Below are 26,364 nucleotides of genomic sequence, written 5' to 3'. Positions count from 1 at the left end.
GGGGGGGTTGGGTCATAGTAATGCCGATATGTTGCATTCAATTGTTCAATTCAATTGTTTAAAAATAGTCAAAAATCTAGCCATTTTAGTTTCCTGCATCATTTCAGAGAGCTACTTTTCTCAGTAACGAGACCTTCCGTTGGGTGACAGAAAAAGGTATTTATTTTCAGGTAGATGAGCGGAGGCTGCTGTATTGAGTTCAAACAGGTGATGTGAACTGTAACATTAGTACCAGCATCAACAGAGTAACAGGTGCATGTAACTGGTAACTCCTAGAATTTCAGTTCAGCAATTTCAGAGTCTGGAGAGCTGCTGTCACTGCGGTCACTGTATGTGTCTCTGTAACACAAGGGACAGAGTTATATGCATCCATAATACTTTTTCAGGATGATATGATAAGTCAAAGATATAAACTAGGTATAGCATTACAAAAATCCAATACTGGCTGGGTAACTTTTTTCATTCCCCTTTACGCCAGCCCAAATGCCGCTCATCTTGCTTGCCTCCATCTGATGGAGTAAAAGGAAATCATGAGAAATACAATGATCTGCATGGTCTTACCGTGGTGAGAGGCGACAACCTTTCTGTAGGTAGCTCTGGAGTTTCCCTGCTGCAGCCAGCAGGAGGCCAAAGTAGGGGGGCGAGGGCTTGATGGGACGAGAAGTGAACTCTGGGTGGTACTGCACTCCAACAAAATAGGCATGATCTGAAACAACACAGGTGGGAAGATGATTGGTTTGAGATGGATGCTACGGACATTTACATTTCGGTTGGCATAGCTACAACTGTCAATACATTTGATACCCCTAAAAATGGTGTTACATTTTTTTGTTCAATTCAGTCAAGAAAGTACTTTATGAAGTGATAACGCACTATTTAACAATAACATTTCCAAGAGCCAGACAGTGGAAAACACTGAAATGTCTCCATGGTTAACTCACCATCCAGCTCAATGACCTCCATCCTCTCTCCCTCTATATCTTGGCCGACAAAATGGAAGCCCCTCTCCTCAAAGTGGTGCTTCAGCTCAGGGTTCACCTTAGAGGACATCCACACTTAGAATGTAATACATGTAACACTTCCATCTGCAAATGGATTGTCTTCCAGTAACATGTAATGTAAAATGTACTTTAAAAATGTAACGCAAATATACACATCATGACTCGTTTCAGCTCTTATACCTCAAAGCGGTGACGATGCCTCTCGTCAACATATTCAGCATCACCATACAGCTTTCCTGAAAATAAATACAGAATATTATCAACCATTATAACACACCAAACCCTATGTGGTTTTGCCAAGATTAGCACTCACTCAAAATGCTGGTGTTGGATTTGAAGATTGTCCGCCTCTTCCCCAACCTCATAGTCCCACCCATCTGCCCAGGGTTGTGTTCTGGCATGTCAATCACCTGTCAAAAAAGGACCAGAAAAATCGCAATGTTCGTGAGCCAAAACTCAGTGAGAAGTGACAGAGATGGACTTGATTACTATGGCATACCTACCACAGGGTGTTTAGATTCTGGGTGGAATTCAGTAGAGTTGGCATCTGTTATGGAAATAAAAAAATACGTATTTCAGTTCCATTTTCAGGTTTGCGAGTTGAACATTTAACTTATGAACATTCTGGAATTATGCAACATACACCTCAAGGATACAATGATTACTGATTCAAATATTACCTTGCCAGCCAAGAACATTGCGGGCAAATTCACACACTGCCAACTGCATGCCCAAACATATCCCTGCAAAAAGACAATTGGGATTAAATGTGTGCAATAAAAAAAAAAAGTCAGGCTGAACTAGTCTGATCAGAATTTCTGATGGAAGAGTGACATACAGAATATAATTTCCATTTAACAAAACATGCTAAACTGACGCATGATACATGACAATACTATTGATTAATTTGTATTTAATTAATGCTTAAATACATCTTACCTAAAAATGGCTTTTTCTTTTTCCTGGCCCAGCTGATAGCCTGGATTTTCCCCTCTGTCCCCCGTACACCGAAGCCTCCAGGTACCAAGACACCACTGTGTGTATGAGACAACATTGATCCTTCACTGACTGGAGAACACAGCTCCCTTGGCTTAGGGTTACAATTACACATGAAAATAAAATGTATTCACAATGCTCATGTAAATTCTGTGGGATTTATGGTGTCAAGCAGCCATTATATTGAGTTGCACCCCCCCCCCCCCTTTTGCCCTCAGAATAGTCTCAATTCGTCAGGGCAAGGACTCTACAAGGTGTCGAAAGCTTTCCACAGGGATCAATTAAAATATAATTTTATTTGTCGCATACGCCGAATACAACACGTATAGACCTTACAGTGAAATGCTTACTTACAAACCCTTAACCAACAACACAGTTAAGAAAAAAATTCCTTTGAGTGGATCATTCTTGATACACACACGAAACTTTGGAGCGTGAAAAACCCAGCAGAGTTGCAGTTCTTGACACAAACCAGTGCGCCAGGCACCTACTACCATAACCGTTCAAAGGCACTTAAATATTTTGTCTTGCCCATTCATACGGTTAGGTTCAAATTTTTTGGAGTAAATAACTCATGGACACTAAAGAAGCTTGACCAAGTTTAACTCTTCCCAAAGGGTCGACACAGCTGTATTCAGACCAAGAAATCCCCCCGAGGTGGTATTCATACCCCACTTTGGGTGGAGTCTCCTCCTCATCACTAAACATCACATCATTCTTGCTAAGCAGGAAACTAAGTGATATGAGCCTTCAACGGTTTCTCCCCTTATCAATACTGTCACATGCAATTGTTTTCCCTGCACTCAGCCCCTCCCTAGCTTCATTATGGCACCCCTCATGTCTCTTGTGTAACTAATGTTCCTATACTCTGAGCATAACAATGTTCAAAGTTTACTCCAGAAGCCAACAGTCCCTCCTTTTGAACAATGGCTTCCTACTGTTCAATTTACATAAACTTGGAAATTACTTATAAATGAACAAATAATGCTAAAAAAACATGAATCAAAAATAAAAGATAAAACATGATTATAAATGAACGAACAATGGTAAAATAAACTCCAAAGTGAGGTTTACAAACTCAGAGACTTATGGCATCTGTTCTATGATCACACCATACACAATTTTATTTCCATCTCTCGTCACACAATAAAAATGCCATTCCAGCTGAATCTGCTGTCTTGTTCCATGTCAGATGGAACGCTTTTTGTTTCTCCACTTTCTCTTTCTGGTTCCTAAGAGAGTGATAGCATTAGACTAGGAAAGCAACAAAAATACATAAAACATAACAGCATTAATAACATGTGAAGATGTGCACAATTATTTTTGCATGACAACCCAAAGTTTAAAAACATGACAATTCCCACTCTCTCTTAGCCTGACTATGTCTTCAGGATACTTTTATGCTGAGGTTGGCAAAAATGTAAGCTCTAAAAAAGATTCCTCATGCTTACACCCAGTCTTCCCCGTCAGACTACAGGATCCAAGAGGTGTTCCCAAGCCATGTCATTCTCACTTTGATCCCCATCATCTTCCTCCAAGGCCACCTGATATATACGTGCGCTAGCCTTAATCAATTTTACCTCATCTTGAGGTAACTAAACACTGTGTAGTTGTTTTAACATCAATGTCTTCAACATGTTGTTCAGAGTACAATTACCAGAGGTGTGGACTCGAGTCACATGACTTGAACTCGAGTCAGACTCGAGTCACAAATATGATGACTTGCAACTCGACTTTAACTTTAACACCAATGACTCGTGACTTGAGCCTTATGACTCGACCTGACTTGATACCCTCCCCATGCCCAAATATAAAAAATGAGGCTATTAAAAAAAAAGTGTGCAGCACATCAACACTTCATTTAACGGATTACAGTTTGAATCGGACAGCAGCCAATCAAATTGTGCGTGACAGTGTAGAGGAAGTTCGGCGGGTGAATTCAGATGGAGCCCTTGGAAAGATGATACCCCAAATTATTATTTTCGGATATAAAGACCTGCTGTATCAACAAAAAACTGATTGCAACTTGCAAAACATAGGGGAAAATAATTACAGATTACAGCGCAACTATTTCCAACTTTGTTCAACATTTGAAGCTGCACAAAGAATGGTAAGTCGTGGCTAATATAGCCAACAGCTATCCATCACACGAGGTTGTGTGTTTATGAGTGTGTGTAACTTGTTTCATGGGTTTCTTTTTGCTGGCTTGTGATGTCTGGAGCCTGTATTGTTACGTGCGCTCCTCACTGCTTGCCTAGATTAGACTTGCAGATTGACTCGCCAGCACGCTGTTTGGAGCTGGAAAAGATCAAATGAGCACATTTGCTGCAGAGTGCCTCCTAGAATGGTTGTGTACTCTTCCTAACCTGCTGATTACGGCGAGTGCTTGAACCTCTGTGTTTATGCTTCACACAAATCCCGCCATCCCTCTCTCTGCTGTCCTCCGCAGTTTTTAGCTTTCTCCATTGATAATGAATGAAGAACGGCGGGTTATTTCATCTGAGGCACCGCATTCAGATACAGTTTTCCAGATAGAAATGCAATACATAGATCTGTACTCAATTCTCTACTCTACACGGCAAAGGCTGTTGTAGGTGATGTATTTCTATGTGAATTGCCATGTTGGATGGCCAGCAGATACTCTGCTACTTAATTAATCTACAGGAGAGCAACCACCCCACACGACCCGACCCAGCCTACCACGCCTCTCCCGCTGTCAGAGGGGTGGGGGGTCTTTCTCATGGCTACCCATGTATTTCCATGGAAATATAACGTTTATTTGGAAAGTAATAAATATATAGATATTTTAAAAGCATTCATGATTTGCGTAAATGTAATACACTAACTATTACTCGTTAAAAATATGAAGTGGTATTACATTTGCTGAAGAGCACATTATGACTAGTTTAGGACTTGAAACTTGACGGTCTTGACTTGAGACTTGACTCGGACTTGCCTGTCTTGACTTGGGTGCTAAGACTTGAAAAAAATAAAACCACAAAATGTCTCATGATATCAACAAAAAAAAAACAAGGCTTTCTGAGTTTGCAAGGAGTGTTTGGCTATATAATTTAAATGTGTTACCTTTAGAATCCATTCCCCTGGCATTTCGCCTAGATTCTTCAACCCCAAATAAAATTTCCTGTGGCAAATTTAGCCCATTTCTCGTCGTAAGGAAACCGCAATATTTTAACCCTGGCCTCTACTAAAAATGTGATCTCATACGTCTTCCATCATATAGAAACTGTAATCTCTATGAACCACTAATCGATCGAACAGAGACAATACACCGCTAGGTGAAAGTTCCATTCCTGCTACTTTCCAGAGTATTTGTTGTTGCCGTTTTGAAAACGATGCAAACGCTTGCCTGGCAGCATTTCCTCCGAATACAGCAGGCTCCATACCCACTTTACACTCCCTTTTCCAATGATCAATAGCGCCACACCTAAAACAGGACTCGGTCTCCCTACGCTTTGATGCCTTTCCGCTACGTTTCTTTGTCTTATCTTGGCCATTGAAACTATAGTTAGTGCTTTTCTGTATGGCCCTATTAACCCCTCGCACGTCTGCGAGGTTAGCGGAGTTATAGTCCACTCTCAAAACATCGTCTTGAATTAAATCTACTACCCCGCAATTACCGTTTTGATCACAGGGTTCAAACCTACCATCAAAGCAGAACTGCAAATTCTATCAATACACTCCCGTTCCCAGTCTTTCTGTGGCAGAGTACTGGTACTCATTCCGGGTTTATCGTGATACATTTTTTGTTGATAGAATGCTGACATCAAAACACTGGTATATTGAGCTTTTGATTCTGGTTTTGTGTCTTTGTGCCAAGTCATAATTGCCTCCCTGAATTCTTTATTTGATTTGAATTCTCCGTCAGCAGGAAAATGTTGTCTAATTTTATCTAATTTTCAAAAAATTTCTCATATTCCAGCCGAATTGGTAGAATGCTTGTGCGCTTCTTTCAGCAGCCTCCATGGTTTCATTAAAATCCCTAGCTCCGTTCTACAGGGAGAATCGGAGTCGTTTGTCGACATATCAATAGTTATTATTCCCTAAAGTCTCCCGACGGTGTCCAGGGTATTGTCACAGAAGTTGTCATGGAGAGAAGACCAAGGCGCAGCGGGTATGTGGATACTCATGGTTTTAATTTCAAAAGAGTAAAGTATTCACTGACAAAACAATAAAGATAGCAACAGTTTTACAGGCTATATAAACGCAGTGCAAAACCAACTACCCACAACCCCAAAGAAAAACACACACACCTATATAGGACTTCCAATCAAAGGCAACTCAACACACCTGCCTTCAATTGGAAGTCCCAATCACCAACACAAACATTCACACACACAAAAACTGCCACGTCCTGACCCCAAAACTAATACAATAGCTCCATCTGCTGGTCAGGACGTGACAGGTATTTTAGATTCCTTCACTCCCGTCTATAATATACACCTTCTATTAACTAGTTGACAAGTTAGCACTACACACTTCCCCGGATAATAATTAATTTGTCACGGCACTTAATACTTTGTATTAGAACCGATACCATAGCGTCTGCAAATGTATTACTGGAGAATACGGAGGACTTAATGTCCTATTCCAGTCCTACCTCAAATATCACTATTATTGATAACCCACATCATCTCTCATGTCTCCCTCTCCCCATACGGCATAAACCAACCTCTCTCCGTATCGATACTGCTACTACATGTAAATCAAACAGAGTTCAAATATCCTATTTTTTATTTTTAACTCACTAGATTCTAGAACTCTCGTCTTACAAAAACTTACTGCAACTGGGACTTTTGTCCCTTTTACAGTTATTGCAGGTGAATACCCCAACTAGGGACCTATCCTAATACGGAACCTACCCTCCCCAAGGGCGGCAGGTAGCCTAGCGGTTAGAGCGTTGGACCAGTAACCGAAAGGTTGCAAGATCGAATCCCCGAGCTGACAAGGTAAAAATATGTCCTGCCCCATATGTCGTTCTACCCACTGTTCCTAGGCCGTCACTGAAAATAGGAATTTATTCTTAACCGACTTGCCTAGTTAGAAAAACCTCCATTCGGGACCTATCCTTAAAGGAACCTACCCACTTATATTAGCCTGTATCCCGCAGAGGAAAACCTCCACTCGGGACCTATCCTTATGGAACCTACCCTATACCAGATATAACAAATGTTCAAAGTTTACTCCAGAATCCAACAATACACACATACACAACCCATGTCTCAATAGTCTCAAGGCTTAAAAATCCTTCCTTAACCTGTCTCCTCCCCATCTACACTGTTTGAAGTGGATTTAACAAGTGACATCAATAATGCATCATAGCTTTCACCTGGTCAGTCTATGTCATGGAAAGAGCAGGTGTTTTTAATGTTTTGTATAGTCATTGTAGGTATTTTGCTGTAGACTCACTCAGCACTGCAGAGTTTCTGCCAGGCCTCGTGGTACTTCACAGGCTCCTCCTGCAGTGTATTTGGCTCTAGGTCTGCAGAGTCGATAAACTGCAAGAGGAAGACTGAGGGTCAGTGGGAGGTGGGTGGCATAAGAACATGACATACAGTAATCATCTTTGTTATTATAACATATCATATAAGGCCATATTTAACACAGTCCATTAGAACAGAGCTTCTCATAATCCTTTGTCTAAGGACAAGCAAGGTTTGGTTAGCACAAAAGACAACATCAATGCCACCGATGTAAGCAGAGCCGCCTCTTCCTACACACAGATGCTGCGCGTAGAGACCTGCAGTCGCTATGGGGCCTCCAACCCCCCACAGTCACTCAATTAGCCCATGTCAGCAATTTTTGGGGGGATTGCTAGGTAAGGTAATCTAGCCAGCTATCAAAATCTTGTAGTAATCGTCACCAAATCATCACTAAATTACCGACTGGGCACACAAGGCATGTGCCCAGGGGCCCTGAACTCCAGGGGGCCTCCATTCATTTTGTTAGTCAATCTCACCAGTAACTCTCACTACTTTTTCCAATCTTTACTAACAACATATCACTGGCTTAAGTATGCGGATGACTCAACACTATACATGTCAGCTACTACAGCAACTGAAATGACTGCAACACTTAAAGAGCGGCAGTTTGTTTCAGAATGGGTAGCAAGGAATAAGTATGTCCAAAATATTTCCAAAACTAAAAGCATTGAATTTGGAACAAATCATTCACTAAACCCTAAACCTCAACTATATCTCGTAATGACTAATGTTGAAATTGAGCAAGTTGAGGTAACTAAACTCCTTGGAGTAACCCTGGATTGTCATGGTCAAAACATTGATACAACACTAGCTAAGATGGGGAAAAGTCTGTCCATAAAAAAAGTGCTGCTCTGCCTTCTTAACAACACTGTCAACCAGGCAGGTCCTACAGGCCCTAGTTTTGCCACACCTAGACTAGTGTTCAGTAGTGTGGTCAGGTGCCACAAAGAGGGACTTTGCAGTTGGCTCAGAACAGGGCAGCACAGCTGGCCCTTAAAAAGTACACGGAGAGCTAACATTAATGACATGCATGTCAATCTCTCATGGATCAAAGTGGAAGAGAAATTGACTTCATCACTACTTGTTTTTGTTAAGACGTGTGAACAAGCTTTACAGTCCCCAAGTCCAGAACAGACTATGGGAGGCACACAGTACTACATAGAGCCATGACTACAAGGAACTCTATTCCACATCAGGTAACTAATGCAAGCAGTAGAATCAGATATATACTGCTCAAAAAAATAAAGGGAACACTTAAACAACACAATGTAACTCCAAGTCAATCACACTTCTGTGAAATCAAACTGTCCACTTAGGAAGCAACACTGATTGACAATACATTTCACATGCTGTTGTGCAAATGGAATAGACAACAGGTGGAAATTATAGGCAATTAGCAAGACACCCCCAATAAAGGAGTGGTTCTGCAGGTGGTAACCACAGACCACTTCTCAGTTCCTATGCTTCCTGGCTGATGTTTTGGTCACTTTTGAATGCTGGCGGTGCTTTCACTCTAGTGGTAGCATGAGACGGAGTCTACAACCCACACAAGTGGCTCAGGTAGTGCAGCTCATCCAGGATGGCACATCAATGCGAGCTGTGGCAAGAAGGTTTGCTGTGTCTGTCAGCGTAGTGTCCAGAGCATGGAGGCGCTACCAGGAGACAGGCCAGTACATCAGGAGACGTGGAGGAGGTCGTAGGAGGGCAACAACCCAGCAGCAGGACCGCTACCACCGCCTTTGTGCAAAGAAGAGCAGGAGGAGCACTGCCAGAGCCCTGCAAAATAACCTCCAGCAGGCCACAAATGTGCATATGTCTGCTCAAACGGTCAGAAACAGACTCCATGAGGGTGGTATGAGGGCCCGACGTCCACAGGTGGGGGTTGTGCTTACAGCCCAACACCGTGCAGGACGTTTGGCATTTGCCAGAGAACACCAAGATTGGCAAATTCGCCACTGGCGCCACTGGCGCCCTTCATCTTCACAGAGGTTCACACTGAGCACATGTGACAGACGTTACAGTCTGGAGACGCCGTGGAGAACGTTCTGCTGCCTGCAACATCCTCCAGCATGACCAGTTTGGCGGTGGGTCAGTCATGGCGTGGGGTGGCATTTCTTTGGGGGGCCGCACAGCCCTCCATGTGCTCGCCAGAGGTAGCCTGACTGCCATTAGGTACCGAGATGAGATCCTCAGACCCCTTGTGAGACCATATGCTGGTGCGGTTGGCCCTGGGTTCCTCCTAATGCAAGACAATGCTAGACCTCATGTGGCTGGAGTGTGTCAGCAGTTCCTGCAAGAGGAAGGCATTGATGCTATGGACTGGCCGCCCGTTCCCCAGACCTGAATCCAATTGAGCACATCTGGGACATCATGTCTCGCTCCATCCACCAACGCCACGTTGCACCACAGACTGTCCAGGAGTTGGCGGATGCTTTAGTCCAGGTCTGGGAGGAGATCCCTCAGGAGACCATCCGCCATCTCATCAGGAGCTGGATCAGCCTGTAGTGTGGTTTTCCACTTTAATTTTGAGTGTGACTCCAAATCCAGACCTCCATGGGTTGATAAATTGGATTTCCATTGATTATTTTTGTGTGATTTTGTTGTCAGCACATTCAACTATGTAAAGAAAAAAGTATTTAATAAGATTATTTCATTCATTCAGATCTAGGATGTGTTATTTTAGTGTTCCCTTTATTTTTTTGAGCAGTGTATATATATATATTTTTTTAAACAGGTAAAAACACAACAACGGGGACTGTGAAAAGACACACAAAGGTACAGACACATGCATACATTGTGATATTGTTGTATGGTGGTATTAAACATTTTGTACTGTAGATATGTAGTGGTGTAATAATGTTATATGATGTACTATTTTATCTTTTGTTTTATAAGTAATGTAAGTGATTTAATATGTTTGGACCCAGGAAGAGTAGCACGGCATAAGTCATGGCAAAATGTGTAGAATTGCAGGAATTGTTCTTTAAAACTGCAAAAATCTTTGTCTGCCCTATGGCAAAATAAATAGAATTGCATGAAATGCACTTTAACACGACAAAAAAAGATGATTCACTGCCAAGAGGGAGAGCACTAAAATTTTAAGCCTGTGAAAAAGGCTAGAGACGGCACTGGATGGAAGTAACATTATCTCAATCCAAAGAGGGAGCATGGGTGAATATGACTGTGTTCCATACCTTGATCTCTAGTTTGTGGTTGATGGCGAGGGCTGAGTGCTCCAGGGCCTTGATGACAGAGGCATATGAGTCAGAGAACTTTGTGTACTTCCCTACCAGGGCGACGGACACATGTTCCAGGAGTCGGTCAGACCTGAGAGGAGACAGTTTAGTTTCAACATGTTCCGAGGACCCTGGGGTATCAAGTCAATATATATTTTAGACTAAAACATGGTAAAATACTCAATCAAACCAGGGTGAGACTCCCAATACAGTATGGGGAAATTCCAACCCAAGTTAATCGTGCATAAATTGAACATAATTTCCCTTTTTATGCACATCTCTCTATACGCGCATTTTGACCTTGAACTTAAGCATGAGAATAGCACGCTATTCAACCGCTTTTCATTTTGGGTGGAGATCAAAGAAATGAAGGTGTGGCGGAGGTGTGTGTCTAACAGTATTCTGACCTTGACTTAATTCCCTCATAATTCCACCACCTTTAGGCACGATGAAATGATGAATAAGGTCGAGCAACAAGTCAGTTCCAATTGGAACATCTACTTTATTTGATCAGATAGAAATAACACCATTCTCCATGCACTGTAATTTACTAATTGATAAGAGCTAGGTAAACATGTAAGCTGTTTGGATGAGGGGATCGTAAAAATAAATGACAGTATTGTTTTAGATCTATTTTACGTTATGATCGCTGGAGACTGTATTAACAAATGTGAACCCAGTCATATGGAAACACACACACAGACACACGATAACATACGCAATATACACATGGATTTTGTGTTGTAGATTTGTGGTAGTAGAATAGTGGCCTGAGGGCACACAATGTGTTGTGAAATGTATTGTAATGTTTTAAAAATTGTATAACCGCCTTAATTTTGCTGGAAGAGTAGCTGCTGCTAAATATGTGTATGCGACCAATAACATTTGATTTTATTTGCTGCCTTGGCAGCAGCTAATGGAGATCCATAATAAATACAAATATGGCAGCAAACTGAAGCAAATCAATATATCACCTTTTCCAAAGTCACCTATATGAAATGCAGGCCTTATAACTTCAGATGAAATTTGGAGACTCAAGCTATAGGCTTCTGAAGCCATGCACCAATGACAGTATAGCGCCAAACCTAGAGTTGATTTATGATTTCTAGAATGTTTTAATTATTTGCCCAGACTTTTTACTGTATTTTAAAAAAAACAATTTGTATAGTGTTAAATATGAACCACTATAGGTAGCCACCGTCAGTTATAACGACATAAATGTATAAATGTCACCGACTTGTGTTAGTTTCCTTACATTTTGCATCATTCCATTACATCATTAGTTTACCTTTCTTTCCTCTGTCACACTCATGTGGTTGTTCCTGAGAATCGCTAGCAATAGTCGATCATATTAGGCTAACGTACACTACATGGCAGGAAGTATGTAGACACCCTTTCAAATTAGTGGAGTCGGGTATTTCAGCCACACCCGTTGCTGACAGGTGTATAAAATTGCGCATACAGCCATGCAATCTCCATAAACAAACATTGGCAGTAGAATGGCCTTACTGAAGATCTCAGTGACTTTCACCGTGGCACCGTCATAGGATGCCATCTTTCCAACAAGTCAGTTAGTAAAATTTCTGCCCTGCTAGAGCTGCCCCGATCAACTGTATGTGCTGTGATTGTGAAGTGACAATGTCTAGAAGCAACAATGGCTCAGCCGCGAAGTGGTAGGCCACACAAGCTCACAGAACACGACCGCCTAGTGCTGAAGTGCGTAGCGTGTAAAAATCGTCTGTCCTCGGTTGCAACACTCACTACCGAGTTACAAACTGCCTCTGGAAGCAACATCAGCACAAGATCTGTTCGTCGGGAGCTTCATGAAATGGGTTTCCATGATCGAGTAGCTGCACACAAACCTAAGATCACCATGCTCAATGCCAAGCGTTGGCTGGAGTGGTGTAAAGCTCGCCGCCATTGGACTCTGGAGCAATGGAAACGCATTCTCTGGAGTAATGAATCACACTTCACCATCTGGCAGTCTGACGGACGAATCTGGGTTTGGCTGATGCCAGGAGAACTCTACCTGACCCAATGCATAGTGCCAATTGTAAAGTTTGGTGGAGGAGGAATAATGTTCTGGGTCTGTTTTTCATGGCCTCCAGTGAAGGGAAATCTTAACACTACAGCATCCAATGACATTCTAGATGATTCTATACTTCCAACTTTGTGGCAACAGTTTGGGGAAGGCCCTTTCCTGTTTAAGCATGACAATGCCCCGTGCACAAAGCGAGGTCCATACAGAAATGGCCGACAGCAACTTTGTCATCACAGTTCCATGATTAGTAAGGATTATAGTAGATTTATAGGACTAATGTGCATTTTTTTCACCTTCTAATATTTCTTGGTTTGAACAATTGAATATGGCAACTTTCAGGATGAATCAATGTATGTAGTTCTATCCTTGAGCTGTTCTTGTCTATTAATGTTCTGTATTATGTCATTCTGTATTATGTTTCATGTTTTGTGTGGACCCCAGGAAGAGTAGCTGCTGCTTTTGCAACAGCTAATGGGGATCCTAATAAAATGCCCCAAAAAATATTTTTGATTCACCAATATATTTTGTGCGTAAAGACTCTCCCAAACTGTTTTTTACAAATTATTATTCATAAATACCTTCATAACACTAAATAATGTACAAGATCAGAGTATTTTTTACATCTACCAATTGGTGCTGAAAAGGAGAAGTCTATTTAGGCCCACATGGCTTTCTTTCATTGATCCCTAATATTCTTAACTGTAAAAAATTAAAGGTACACCACATTTAAAGGGATGACTTTAGATAACTGTACTGAAAACCCTCTTGAATGAAAACCTAATGAGAAAATCTGTTGGCCAGCAAGTGAGAGGGATTTCAGCAGTTGAATTACATTTATTCAGCGCACGCAAGGGAACCACACCGGCAAAGCCCGTTACGCACCTGCATAAGGTCAGTCTGAATACCAACTACTGAGAAGTGAGTCTGAATCTGGCGCTATGTCAGCATGTAGTAAAAATCTAAGTTCCACAGTAACCTTGTCATATGTTGTACTATAGTGATGTTACATTTGATACCGGAGCTCCGAGGCATGCGTCGAAATCACAAAGCAGTCTACTTGAAAGCAGTGTGCCGATGCCTGTATCACTTTATCAGAGGCACGAGATTAATGATGTCCTAAGCTTTGTTTCGTTGCACAACCACCTGACTGGTTTGCTATTGCTTTTGGTTGAAGACAAAAGGCTACACTACGTGCGATACGGCGTTTGGGACGTCATCTATAATAATTTTGCTGCTCTAAATTATTTTGACCAGCAGGTGCCACTAGTGTACGCTGTATTGAGTAAAGCCTTGAGTAATGAACCTACAGTATTTCAACACAATTAGCTGGAAAGCCTCAATGCTTCAGGAAGCTTTGTTTCCCCATCACTATTGTACTACAGCAGAGTAGTGCTACATTCAGAAGCCTATTTCTGCCATAAACAGTCCAACTGGACTACAATTCCCACATGGCCATGGGGGTGAGCCAGGGGTCCCCTTCACCTGTCAGACATCTCCTTCCACTTGGTGAGCATCTTCCTGGCCCTCATCTCAATAGGCAGGTCCAGCCGCTGGCAGATGTAGCCCACCACCCCCTGGTCTTCCAGTAGTAGGGGTACTCTGTAGATGGACGACACATCTGCCACGCAGATCACCTGGGGACAGGGAGAGAGAAAAGCATAAGAATCGGATTACGTTTTTCAAAAGTATATGAAATGTTGCTGGTTGACGTTACATTAACTTTGTTCTGGGTTGTGTTCATTTAGGCACGCAACGGAAAACGGAAACTCGTCACGGACAGAGAAGGCCTTACCTGCGTGGGCTCTACGTGACAGAACATGGAGATCTTCTCTTTGACAGCGTTCTCCAGAGGTGTCGCACAGCGGCACATGATCTGAAAATACATTAGGAGAAACACCTTGCCATAGTTAGCCAATTCCAAGAGTCCCAAGGCAAAAGGATGAGGGAGTATCTAACTCACCAGATCTGGGGAGAGTCCTAGTCCACGGAGCTCTCGGACACTGTTCTGAGTGGGTTTAGTCTTCTGTTCTCCTGTGGCACTGGGCTAAAGGCAGACAAAATTACATTTCAGTTCTCAGTTAAGCATCATTGTAAAACCTTTTACTTGAAACACAACTGATGTACTTTTGAGACTAAGTTAAAGTGTTCATGATGTTTTACAATGCTTATGTAAGAGACTGTGTTTTGATTCAATTGTGTGTGTGTATGTATTAATGTAGTAAAGGGCTGACACTTTTGGTACAGATGTGCTTTGTCACAGCGCTGAAATCAGCTTTCAAACAAGCTCTACTCTGCGTGTGTGTGTTAAAGCTTTTACCTGTGGGACTAAGCTGACGTGAATGTTGCAGAAGTTATCCCTCTTCACCTTGAACTGGAACTGTCTGAAGGCCTCGATAAATGGCATGCTCTCAATGTCTCCCACAGTGCCTCCCAACTGTCAACACAGGACACAGCCTGAGACCTCAACATTCACTAGGCAAAAATGCAAGAAACCATCTAAAATGGGAAGGTACTATCTGAACTGCTTGTTTTCCATTGCACAACATTTTGAAATGTATTGCTACAGTGTGCCCTAATGAATATGACCCAGCTTAACAATCGCTGGCTGAAACCAGACACCAATAACAACTGCATGGGGACAATCACAACGGCCTATAATGAGTGACCCATAATAAGACAAACTTGACTACACTGTGGCTCGTACCTCTATAACACAGACTTGTGGCTCCACCCCATCGTCATCCACTGAGATCTTGGCCTGCTTCACCACCCACTCCTGAATGGCATCTGTGATGTGTGGCACCACTGAGATAAGAGAGAAAACATCAGCAAAATAGAATCAGCATCTGCAGAAACTCGAGATCAGCATAGAAAAAAGGACTATGGAGAGACCCTTACAAATCAACACAACTACTAGGAGTGATGTCATAGGTTTCCAGGTGTTGCCCTAATCCCAATGCCCCTTGCCTAGCAGAGAACCCTTGTTCTCTCGCTCACCCTGTACAGTTTTGCCCAGGTAGTCTCCCCTCCTCTCCTTGTTGATGACTGACTGGTAGATTTTGCCGGTGGTCAGGTTGTTGTCCCTGGTTAACCTGATGTCCAGGAAGCGCTCGTAGTTTCCTAAATCCAGGTCCACCTCACCTCCATCGTCCAACACAAACACTTCACCTGGATGGGTGATGCAGCTCAAGTCAATTAGATAGGCATGCATTGATTGGCCTAGCCCTCACCGATTAAATGCTTTAGTCTGAGAGAACTCACCACCCAAATGCACTCACCATGTTCATAAGGTGAGAAGGTGCCAGCATCAATGTTGATGTAGGGGTCGATTTTGATGGCAGTCACATGCAGACCACAGGACTTCAGGATTAAGCCCACACTACTGGCAATGATGCCCTTGCCAATTCCGGATATTACACCTCCAGTGACCAAGATGTACTTCATAGTGGCATGTGAAACCTAGAAACAAATAGAAGATGACAATCAATGTTAGACAACAGAAAACATGTTCGCAATATCCCTATAGGTTAGTGCTGAGGGATTAACCGAAATGTCTGTTATTGTACAGTTTTTAAAACAACTGAGACGTCGGTTCAATTGTTTCTTTCTGTGACCTCAAGGTCGGGACAGGGATCAGAAAACCAGTCAGTATCTGGTGTGACCACCATTTGCCTCACGCAACATCTCCTTCGCATAGAGTTGATAAGGCTGTTGATTGTGGCCTGTGGAATGTTGTGCCCCTCGTCTTCAATGGCTGTGCAAAGTTGCTAGATATTGGCGGGATTTGGAACACTTCAATCCAGAGCATCCCACACATGCTCAATTGGGTGACATGTCAGGTGAGTATGCAGGCCATGGAAGAACTGGGACATTTTCAGCTTCCATGAATCATCTACAGATCCTTGCGACATTGGGCTGTGCATTTTCATGCTGAATCATATGATGGCGGCGGATGATTGGCATGACAATGTGCCTCAAAAGCTCGTCTGCGCATTCAATTTGCCATCGATAAAATGCAATTGTGTTTGTTGTCCGTAGCTTATGCCTGCCCTTACCATTGTCCCATAGTGGCGGTTGGATTCTCGGTTCACAATATTAAAACCACTGACAATCTGCCCGGTACAGTTGAAACCAGTATTCATCTGTGAAGAGCACACTTCTCCAGAGCTCCATTCGCAATTGAAGGTAAAAGCCCTCATCTCTGTGCACTATTTGCATCAGCTGGTATCAAAACCTGGGGGAGTACAGACATTTTCCCACTGAAGTCGGTTACGACCCTGGTGAGGACGACAAGCACGCAGATGATTGTCACTGAAACGGTTTGTGCAGAAGTTCTTCAGTTGTGAAAACCCTGAGTTTCATCAACGGTCCGGATGGCTGGTCTCAGACGATCCCGCTGTTGAAGAAGCCGGATGTGGAGATCTTGGGCTGGCATGGTTACACGTGGTCTGCGGTTCTTGAGACATCTGTGGCATTGTGTTGTGTGACAAAACTGCACATTTTAGCACAGCCTTTTATTGTCCCCAGCACAAGGTGCACCTGGGTAATAATCATGCTGTTTAATCAGCTTCTTGATATACCACACCTGTCAGGTGGATAGATTATCTTGGCAAAAAAGAAATGCACACTAACAGGGATGTAAACAACTTTGTGCACCAAATTGTGCATATAGGACATTTCTGGGATCTTTTATTTCAGCTCATGAAACCAACACTTGTTGCGTTTATATATTTGTTCAGTGTAGTTTAGCACAGAAAACGTGCTAATTAACTACAATGACCAAAATCCATTGCGCATCTACTTTTCCGGTCTGTGTGGTGGACAGACAGGAGAATGCACGATCGAGAGGGCTAGAGAGCAGTTGCTTTGAGAGGTACCTAAGTGATTTATAGTTGGTATTCAGCATTCATAAAATTATGCCTTATTTACATTGATGAACTACTAAAAATAGTGTTTTTGTCAGACAGCATAGGTAGCAGCAGCTCTATAGAAATGAGATTATGACTTGGAATGAAATAATAATGTCATCAAATAAACCAAAATGTAATAAACACAATTGAAATATTTTATTAAAGTAATGTGAATAAATTATGGTTAATAAGTGAGAGGTTTACCATCATGAACCATTTATTATTTGTTTTATTCTGTGTTAAAGCATTCAACCCACAAAATGGATAGTGCATTTAATGTTTAAAAAAAATGTACGAAACCAAAAACCGGGATTATTTTTTAATAATAGAACAGAAACCGAACAGAAAATACAGTGTCTTTATCAAAATAATGCTTTTGCATATTTTCAGTGTGGAAACCGTCTATGTTTAGGGGGGTTATAGCCTAGGCTAATCAATTCTAAATGTCACTAGCAGTTCGCAAAGTATCCAAAACTGAAAATAGACGGCATGCAATTATTACAAAACCGCAGCTCATTGTTGGAACACATACACTATATATACAGAGGGACACACCTTCAAATTAGTGGATTCGGCTATTTCTGCCACACCTGTTGTTGACAGGTGTATAAAATCAAGCACCTAGCCATGCTATCTCTATAGACAAACATTGTCAGTAGAATGACCTTACTGAAAAGCTCAGTGACTTTCAACATGGCACCTTTCCAACAAGCCAATTCCTTAAATTTCGGTCCTACTAGAGCTTCTACGGTCAACTTTAAGTGGTGTTATTGTGAAGTGGAAACATCTAGGAACAACAACGGCTCAGCCGCAAAGTGGAAGGCCACACAACCTCACAGAACGGGACCACCAAGTGCTGAAGCACATAAAAACCGTCTGTTCTCGGTTGCAACACTCACTACCGAGTTCCAAACTGCCTCTGGAAGCAACATCGGCACAATAACTTCATTTGTAGCTTCAAGAAATGCGTTTCCATGGCCGAGTAGCCGCACACAAGCCTAAGATAACTATGCGCAATGCCAAGCAAAACACCAGTCTCAACGTCAACAGTGAAGAGGCGACTCCGGGATGCTGGCCTTCCAGGTAGAGTTCCTCTGTCCAGTGTCTGTGTTCTTTTGCCCATCTTAATCTTTTCTTCTTATTGGCCATATGGCTTTTTTCCCTTTGCAACTCTGCCTAGAAGGCTAGCATCCTGGAGTCGCCTCTTCACTGTTGACATTGAGACTGATGTTTTGCGGGTACTATTTAATGAAGCTGCCAGTTGAGGACTTGTGAGGCGTCCGTTTCTCAAACTCTAATGTAGTTGTCCTCTTGCCCAGTTGTGCACCGGGGCCTCCCACTCCTCTTTCTATTCTGGTTAGAGCCCGTTTGCGCTGTTCTGTGAAGGGAGTAGTACACAGTGTTGTACGAGATCTTCAGCTTCTCAGCAATTTCTCGCATGGAATAGCCTTCATTTCTCAGAACAAGAAAAGACTGACAAGTTTCAGAAGAAAGGTCTTTGTTTCTGGCCACTTTGAGCCTGTATTCAAACCCACACATGCTGACGCTCCAGATACTCAACTAGTCTAACGGCCTGTTGTATTGCTTCTTTAATCAGGACAACAGTTTTCAGCTGTGCTAACATAATTTCAAAAGGGGTTTTGTATGATCAATTAGCCTTTTAAAATGATCAACTTGGATTAGCTAACACAACGTGCCATTGGAACACAGGAGTGATGGTTGCTGATAATGGGCCTCTGTACGCCTATGTAGATATTCCATTAAAAAAAATCAGCCATTTCCAGCTACAATACTCATTTACAACATTAACAATGTCCACACTTTATTTCTGATCAATTTGATGTTATTTTAAATAGCCAAAAAAAAGTGCTTTTCTTTCAAAAACAAGGACATTTATAAGTGACCCCAAACTTTCGAACGGTAGTGTATAGCGCACTTGATTTGCTCATCAGGCCCACTGGGAAGGCAGAGTTTGAACCTTCAGATACATGAAATGAGTCAAAATGGGAACACCTCACCTATCTGGTGCGGAAGGCAGCTGAATCGGGTGCAGCTACTGCTAACAGCGCTAGATGAATAAATACAAATAAATTGGAACGCAAGACTTCAGCATTGGGTTTTTTACAGAAATGTTTGGCAATCACCTATGAATGTCTTGGAGATCAACCGGTTGGTAGCCACCGGTGAAGAGGGAATGGTCAAAATGCAATTGTGTGAGTGAGACACGGAGGGGAAAGGGAATTTAGGGAGAACTGTGTGATGCTTGCCTTTGTTTATTTTTTGTTGTGGCGCGCAAACCATGTACAACTGGAACCCTAGAGTCAAAGCAAAGTAACGTTGTCTTCAAGACAAAATTACATATTTCTTCGGGACAAGCCACAAAGCATATTCCCTGGTTAAAGATGCACTATGCAGAAATCGCTCCGCCACTTCCTGGTTGCTAAAATTATAATAGTTTGCCTAATTTCAGATTGTGGCAAAACAAGCAATGTGTAGTGTGAAAGATATTTTCCATAACCCAAAATATTATATTTTCAGCTGTTTGAAACTGGCGTACAAAACTAAGTAAAAGACGAAAAAACGAAGCTTAAGAACGGGAAGCATAAAAATAGCGCACATAGAACAGATTTACTGCTTCTTACATGCTGACCACAAATAAATGTACACATACATGTTATTCAATCATTGCACCCACCCTGCTCGCGAGCATCTGCGTAGCCAGGCGCTAAAATAGAATTTGGTTCTAAACTCACCAAAAAAAGAAACGTCCTCTCACTGTCAACTGCGTTTATTTTCAGCAAACTTAACATGTGTAAATATTTGTATGAACATAAGATTCAACAACTGAGAAATGAACTGAACAAGTTTCACAGACATGTGACTAACAGAAATGGAATTATGTGTCCCTGAACAAAGTAACAGTCAGTATCTGGTGTGGCCACCAGCTGCATTAAGAACTGCAGTGCATCTCCTCCTCATGGACTGCACCAGATTTGCCAGTTCTTGCTGTGAGATGTTACCCTACTCTTCTACCAAGGCACCTGCAAGATCCAAGACATTTCTGGGGGGAATGGCCCTAGTGCTCACCCTCTGATCCAACAGGTCCCAGACGTGCTCAATGGGATTGAGATCCGGGCTCTTCGCTGGCCATGGCAAAACACTGACATTCCTGTCTTGCAGGAAATCACTCACAGAACGAGCAGCATGGCTGGTGGCATTGTCATGCTGGAGGGTCATGTCAGGATGAGCCTGCAGGAAGGGTACCACATGAGGGAGGAGGATGTCTTCCCTGTAAAGCACAGCGTTGGGATTGCCTGCAATGACAACAAGCTCAGTCTGATGATGCTGTGACACACGGCCCAGACCATGACGGACCCTCCACCTCGATCCTGCTTCAAAGTACAGGCCTCGGTGTAATGCTTATTCCTTCGACAATAAACGCGAATCCGACCATCACCCCTGGTGAGACAAAACAGCGACTCGTCTGTGAAGAACACTTTTTGCCAGTCCTGTCTGGTCCAGCGACGGTGGGTTTGAGCCCATAGGCAACGTTGTTGCCGGTGATGTCTGGTGAGGACCTGCCTTACAACAAGCTTACAAGCCCTCAGTCCAGCCCCTCTCAGCCTATTGCGGACAGTCTGAGCACTGATGGAGGGATTGTGCGTTCCTGGTGTAACTCGGGCAGTTGTTGTTGTCATCCTGTACCTGTCCCGCAGGTGTGATGTTCGGATGAACCGGTCCTGTGCAGGTGTTGTTACACGTGGTCTGCCACTGTGAGGACGATCAGCTGTCCGCCCTGTAGCGCTGTCTTGGGCTTCTCACAGTACAGACACTGCAATTTATTGCCCTGGCCACATCTGCAGTCCTCATGTCTCCTTGCAGCATGCCTAAGGCACGTTCATGCAGATGAGCAGGGACCCTGGCCATCTTTCTTTTGGTGTTTTTCAGAGTCAGTAGAGAGGCCTCTTTAGTGTCTTAAGTTTTCATAACTGTGACCTAATTGCCTACCGTCTGTAAGCTGTTAGTGTCTTAATGACCGTTCCACAGGTGCATGTTCATTAATTGTTTATGGTTCATTGAACAAGCATGAGAAACAGTGTTTAAACCCTTTACAATGAAGATCTATGAAGTTATTTGGATTTTTACAAATTATCTTTGAAAGACAGGGTCCTGAAAAAGGGACGTTTCTTTTTTTGCTGAGTTTATTTGTTACGCTCAAGTCCTGCCTCTCCCATCTCCTCATTGGTTTTTAGGAGCATATACCCACGTGGCTGATTGAAAGATGAACAGAGTTCCACACTCCAGTCGGTTGTGGTAATGCACCTTAAAGTTGGTTGCCAACCGCCATATAAAATCAAAATAAGAAGCCTGAAGGAGGAGAGATGACTAGAAACAAATTCAGTTTACCGTTTTATCTGTGGATTAATTGTCGTAGTAGAGTACCTTATGCATATCATGCAAAATAACAACCCAATATTTATATCCCAGGACTAATTAGCTAGCAACAGCAAGTTAGCTAGCTAAATTGCCATTAATGTTTAATGCTTTTCGACCTGTCCCCAAATAAATATAATTGGTTCAGAGTTTGTTTTGATATTTCAACCTGCGTGTGGGGGGGACAAACTCAACATGTGTGGTCTGGGCAGCATGTAAAGTTGAACTTCATTCTATTTTTGACGCATTATGTGCTGCAAGTCCCGCCTCTCCCATCTCCTCATTGGTTTTTCAAAGCACATACCCACAGGGGTGATTGAAAGATGAACAGAGTTCCACACACCAGTCCACTTGGTGGCAGTAATGCACCTTAGTTAGTTGCCAACCGCCATATAAAGTCCACAGAAGACTGAAGGGGGAGTGATTACTAGAAACTAAGTAGGTTTCCCCTTTTATCTGTGGATTAGTTAGAGAACACATGATTCCGTGTGTCAAATTATACAAAGATCCAGAAAAATGGAACATGTGCATTTCAATGTTTATATCACAGGACAAATTAGCTAGCTCGCTAAATGTCCATGAATGTTTTGGCCTGTCCCCAAATTAATATAGTTGGTTCAGAGTTAGTTTTGATATTTCAACTTGCGTGTCCTCATCGCATCTGGTGTGGATGGCCAAAATCACTATGATCGCGATGGTGAACGCACGTGTAGACTTACTATCAGTTAGAATGACAGGACATATAACTCACATTTCTATGTGAATTTGGTCGGGTTGCACAAAAAGTTACATATTGCAGCTTTAAAGATTGAGTTTTGATGTCTGTTCGAGTACTCATGGCCATCCCATTTCAGGGAAGTTAGAAACCAATATACACAGGCAGTTAGAAAAGCCAAGGCTAGCTTTTTAAAGCAGAAATGTGCTTCCTGCAACACAAACTCAAAAAAGTTCTGGGACACTGTAAAGTCCATGGAGAATAAGAGCACCTCCTCCCAGCTGCCCACTGCACTAAGGATAGGAAACTCTGTCACCACCGATAAATCTACTAAAATTGAGAATTTCAATAAGCATTTTTCTACAGCTGGCCATGCTTTCCACCTGGCTACCCCTACCCCGGTCAACAGCACTGCACCCCCCACAGCAACTCGCCCAAGCCTTCCCCATTTCTCCTTCTCCCAAATCCAGTCAGCTGATGTTCTGAAAGAGCTGCAAAATCTGGACCCCTACAAATCAGCCGGGCTAGACAATCTGGACCATTTCTTTCTAAAATTATCTGCCGAAATTGTTGCAATCCCTATTACTAGCCCGTTCAATCACTCTTTTGTATCGTCTGAGATTCCCAAAGACTGGAAAGCAGCTGCGGTCATCCCCCTCTTCAAAGGGAGAAACATTCATCAAATAAGTTATGAATAAAGGTCAACCGATTAAAATCGGCCAAGCCGATTAATTAGGGCCGATTTCAAGTTTTCATAACAACCTGTAATCTGCCTTTTTGGATGCCGATTACATTGCAATCCGCGAGGAAACTGCGTGGCAGGCTGACCACCTGTTACGCGAGTGCAGCGTGAAAAGGACCTTGTGGCTGCAAGGAGCCAAGGTAAGTTGCTAGCTAGCATTAAACTTATCTTATAAAAAACAATCAATCTTCACATAATCACTAGTTAACTACACGTGGCTGATGATATTACTAGGTTAACTAGCTTGTCCTGCGTTGCATACAATCAATGTTAATTTATCATCGAATCACAGCCTACTTCAACTTCACCAAACGGGCGATGATTTAACAAAAGCGCATTGCTGAAAAAAGCACAATCTTTGCACAAATGTACCTAACCATAAACATCAATGCCTTTCTTAAAATCAATACACAGAAGTATATTTTTTTTAAACCTGCATATTTAGTTAAAAGAAATTCATGTTAGCAGGCAATATTAACTAGGGAAATTGTGTCACTTCTCTTGCGTTCAGTGCAAGCGGAGTCAGGGAGGGTATATGCAACAGTTTGGGCCGCCTGACTCGTTGCGAACTGTGAACTAATTTGCCAGAATTTTACATAATTATGACATAACATTGAAGGTTGTGCAATGTAACAGCAATTTTTACACTTAGGGTTACCACACGTTCGATAAAATACGGAACGGGTCCGTATTTCACTGAAAGAATAAACGTTTTGTTTTAGTTTCCGGATTTTACCATATTAATGACCAAAGGCTCGCATTTCTGTGTTTATTATATTATAATTAAGTCTATGATTTGATAGAGCAGTCTGACTGAGCGGTGGTAGGCAGCAGCAGGCTCGTAAGCATTCATTCCAACAACACTTTACTGCGTTTGCCAGCAGCTCTTAGCAATGCTTAAAGCACAGCGCTATTTATTACTTCAAGCCTATCAACTCCCAAGATTAGGCTGGCAATACTAAAGTACCTATTAGAACATCCAATAGTCAAAGGCATATGAAATACAAATGGTATAGAGAAACAGTCGACGTGTCATAATTCCTATAATAACTACAACCTAAAACTTCTTAACTGGGAATATTGAAGAAATGGGAATATTGAACCACCAGCTTTCATATGTTCTCATGTTCTTTTTACATGGCACATATTGCACTTTTACTTTCTTCTCCAACACTGTGTTTTTGCATTATTTAAACCAAATTGAACATGTTTCATTATTTATTTGAGACTAAATAGATTTTATTTATGTATTATATTAAGTTAAAATAAGTGATCATTGTTCATTCAGTGTTGTTGTAATTGTCATTATTACAAATAAATAAATAAATATAAACATATACAAACATATATAAAAATATATATTTTTTTAAATCAGCCGATTAATCGGTATGGTTTTTTTTGGTCCTCCAAAAATATTGGCGTTGAAAAAACATAATCGGTCGACCTCTAGTAATGAATGATATAAATGCCAAGGGACTTGTTGTCGTAATACACTACAAGTTAGATGGATCGACATCTTAGTCTTCATTGATATCATGTAATGTTAGCCTAATGCCGCATTCAAACTAAACTGGGAACTCGGAAATATCCGACTTCTGTCGTTCAAGACACATTTATTTATTTCACCTTTATTTAACCAGGTAGGCAAGTTGAGAACAAGTTCTCATTTACAATTGCGACCTGGAACCTGGAAACACATGGAAACTCGGCGGGGGAAAAAATCTGTTTCGACTGTGAAAAATCGTGTAACACTCATCCAACTCGGAATTCCAAGTCGAAAACTCGGGAATCTTTCTAGAGCTCATACCTTCCGACCTGAACAGCACTGTAATGATTTGACCTTATTACTTCTCGAATCTTCCCGAATTCCCAGTTGTCTTGAAAGCACCATAACATTCAATCATGTCATGTGGTAGCTGTAATACACTCACCGTAGTGTTTGGATCTCCTCTATTACATGAAAGCCGTTCATGTTTGTATGTTCACTTCTAACTACTATAGTGTTCTATGTGGATGTAGTTTATTTTGTCTGGTGCTCGAGACGGGTTGTTTACCCAGTTTCAACTTGTCACAATTGCGGAAATCCAATGGCGGGAAATAAAAATGGCACTACAGTTGAATAACAGAACATGCAAGGAATTGCGAATTCCTCATGGCTATCACATCGTTTCTGTTTAGATCATTTTGTTTATACACTAAAATATAAATCACATGATATGACAAGTATAGCCAGCCAGGTTCGCTGCTTCTTACATGATCTTGCTAGCTAGCGATGTAAAATGACTTTATCAACACTGGCAGAGTCCATTACCGTTGCATCATTGCGACAGTAGACCTCACTGGATCAAGCTACGAAACTAATCCGTAGCTGTCTTGCTAACTGGCTGGTGTAGTTAGCACTGCAAGCTCGTAGCTAGCTTCTACTCGACTTGAACTCACCGAATTATACAAATACTGATAAAATCTTTCTCACAAGCCCCATGAGGATCACACATGAAATGGTATAAAGTCAATTCTTCATGTATTCTGTGTCATGAACGATATTGTTACTACTTGCCTGCGCACGTCCTTCTGTGTTGGTACACGTGTGGCGTAAACTGACACAAAAGAAGACCTCGTAGCCGCATAAACAAGGCAGAATTGAATGCAACGATTTACATATTACAAAGTGAAAGGATTGACTTTGCATGCAGCCCAGCTAAATGGTGTAAACTTTGCTGCGCACTGCACAGTAAACACTCATGAGCAGGACTTGAGCAACGTCACTACCTCTTCATCGTCACTGTTG

The 26,364-nt window shown here is 42.1% G+C and overlaps 1 protein-coding gene across 4 annotated transcripts; it reads right to left on the bottom strand.

The window, feature by feature from the left end:
* Positions 1-139: 139 nt before the first annotated feature.
* On the bottom strand, positions 140-26,360 carry ctps1b (CTP synthase 1b). 4 transcript variants are annotated; one of them, XM_014169268.3, is made up of 18 exons: positions 26,134-26,360; positions 16,054-16,234; positions 15,773-15,943; positions 15,480-15,580; positions 15,093-15,209; positions 14,736-14,819; positions 14,568-14,648; positions 14,258-14,409; positions 10,693-10,825; positions 7,425-7,513; positions 1,941-2,035; positions 1,682-1,744; positions 1,505-1,548; positions 1,315-1,411; positions 1,182-1,237; positions 942-1,038; positions 562-706; positions 140-339 (listed from the first exon to the last, which is right to left on the bottom strand). In XM_014169268.3, the coding sequence occupies exons 1-18, from the start codon at positions 26,263-26,265 to the stop codon at positions 273-275; spliced, it is 1,905 nt and encodes a 634-aa protein (XP_014024743.1). In that variant the 5' UTR covers positions 26,266-26,360; the 3' UTR covers positions 140-272. The 4 variants fall into 4 exon arrangements, with proteins under 4 accessions (XP_014024743.1, XP_014024749.1, XP_014024754.1 ...); XM_014169274.2 differs by having other exon boundaries at positions 25,888-26,332; XM_014169279.2 differs by lacking the exon at positions 26,134-26,360 and adding an exon at positions 26,016-26,035.
* Between the last annotated feature and the right edge of the window lie 4 nt (positions 26,361-26,364).

The sequence above is a fragment of the Salmo salar genome, chromosome 02 (genome assembly GCF_965601325.2).
Source record: "Salmo salar chromosome 02, fSalSal1, whole genome shotgun sequence".
Taxonomy (NCBI): Eukaryota; Metazoa; Chordata; class Actinopteri; order Salmoniformes; family Salmonidae; genus Salmo; species Salmo salar.
Note: the sequence above shows the minus strand (reverse complement) of the source record. Positions and strands in the feature narration are given on the sequence as shown.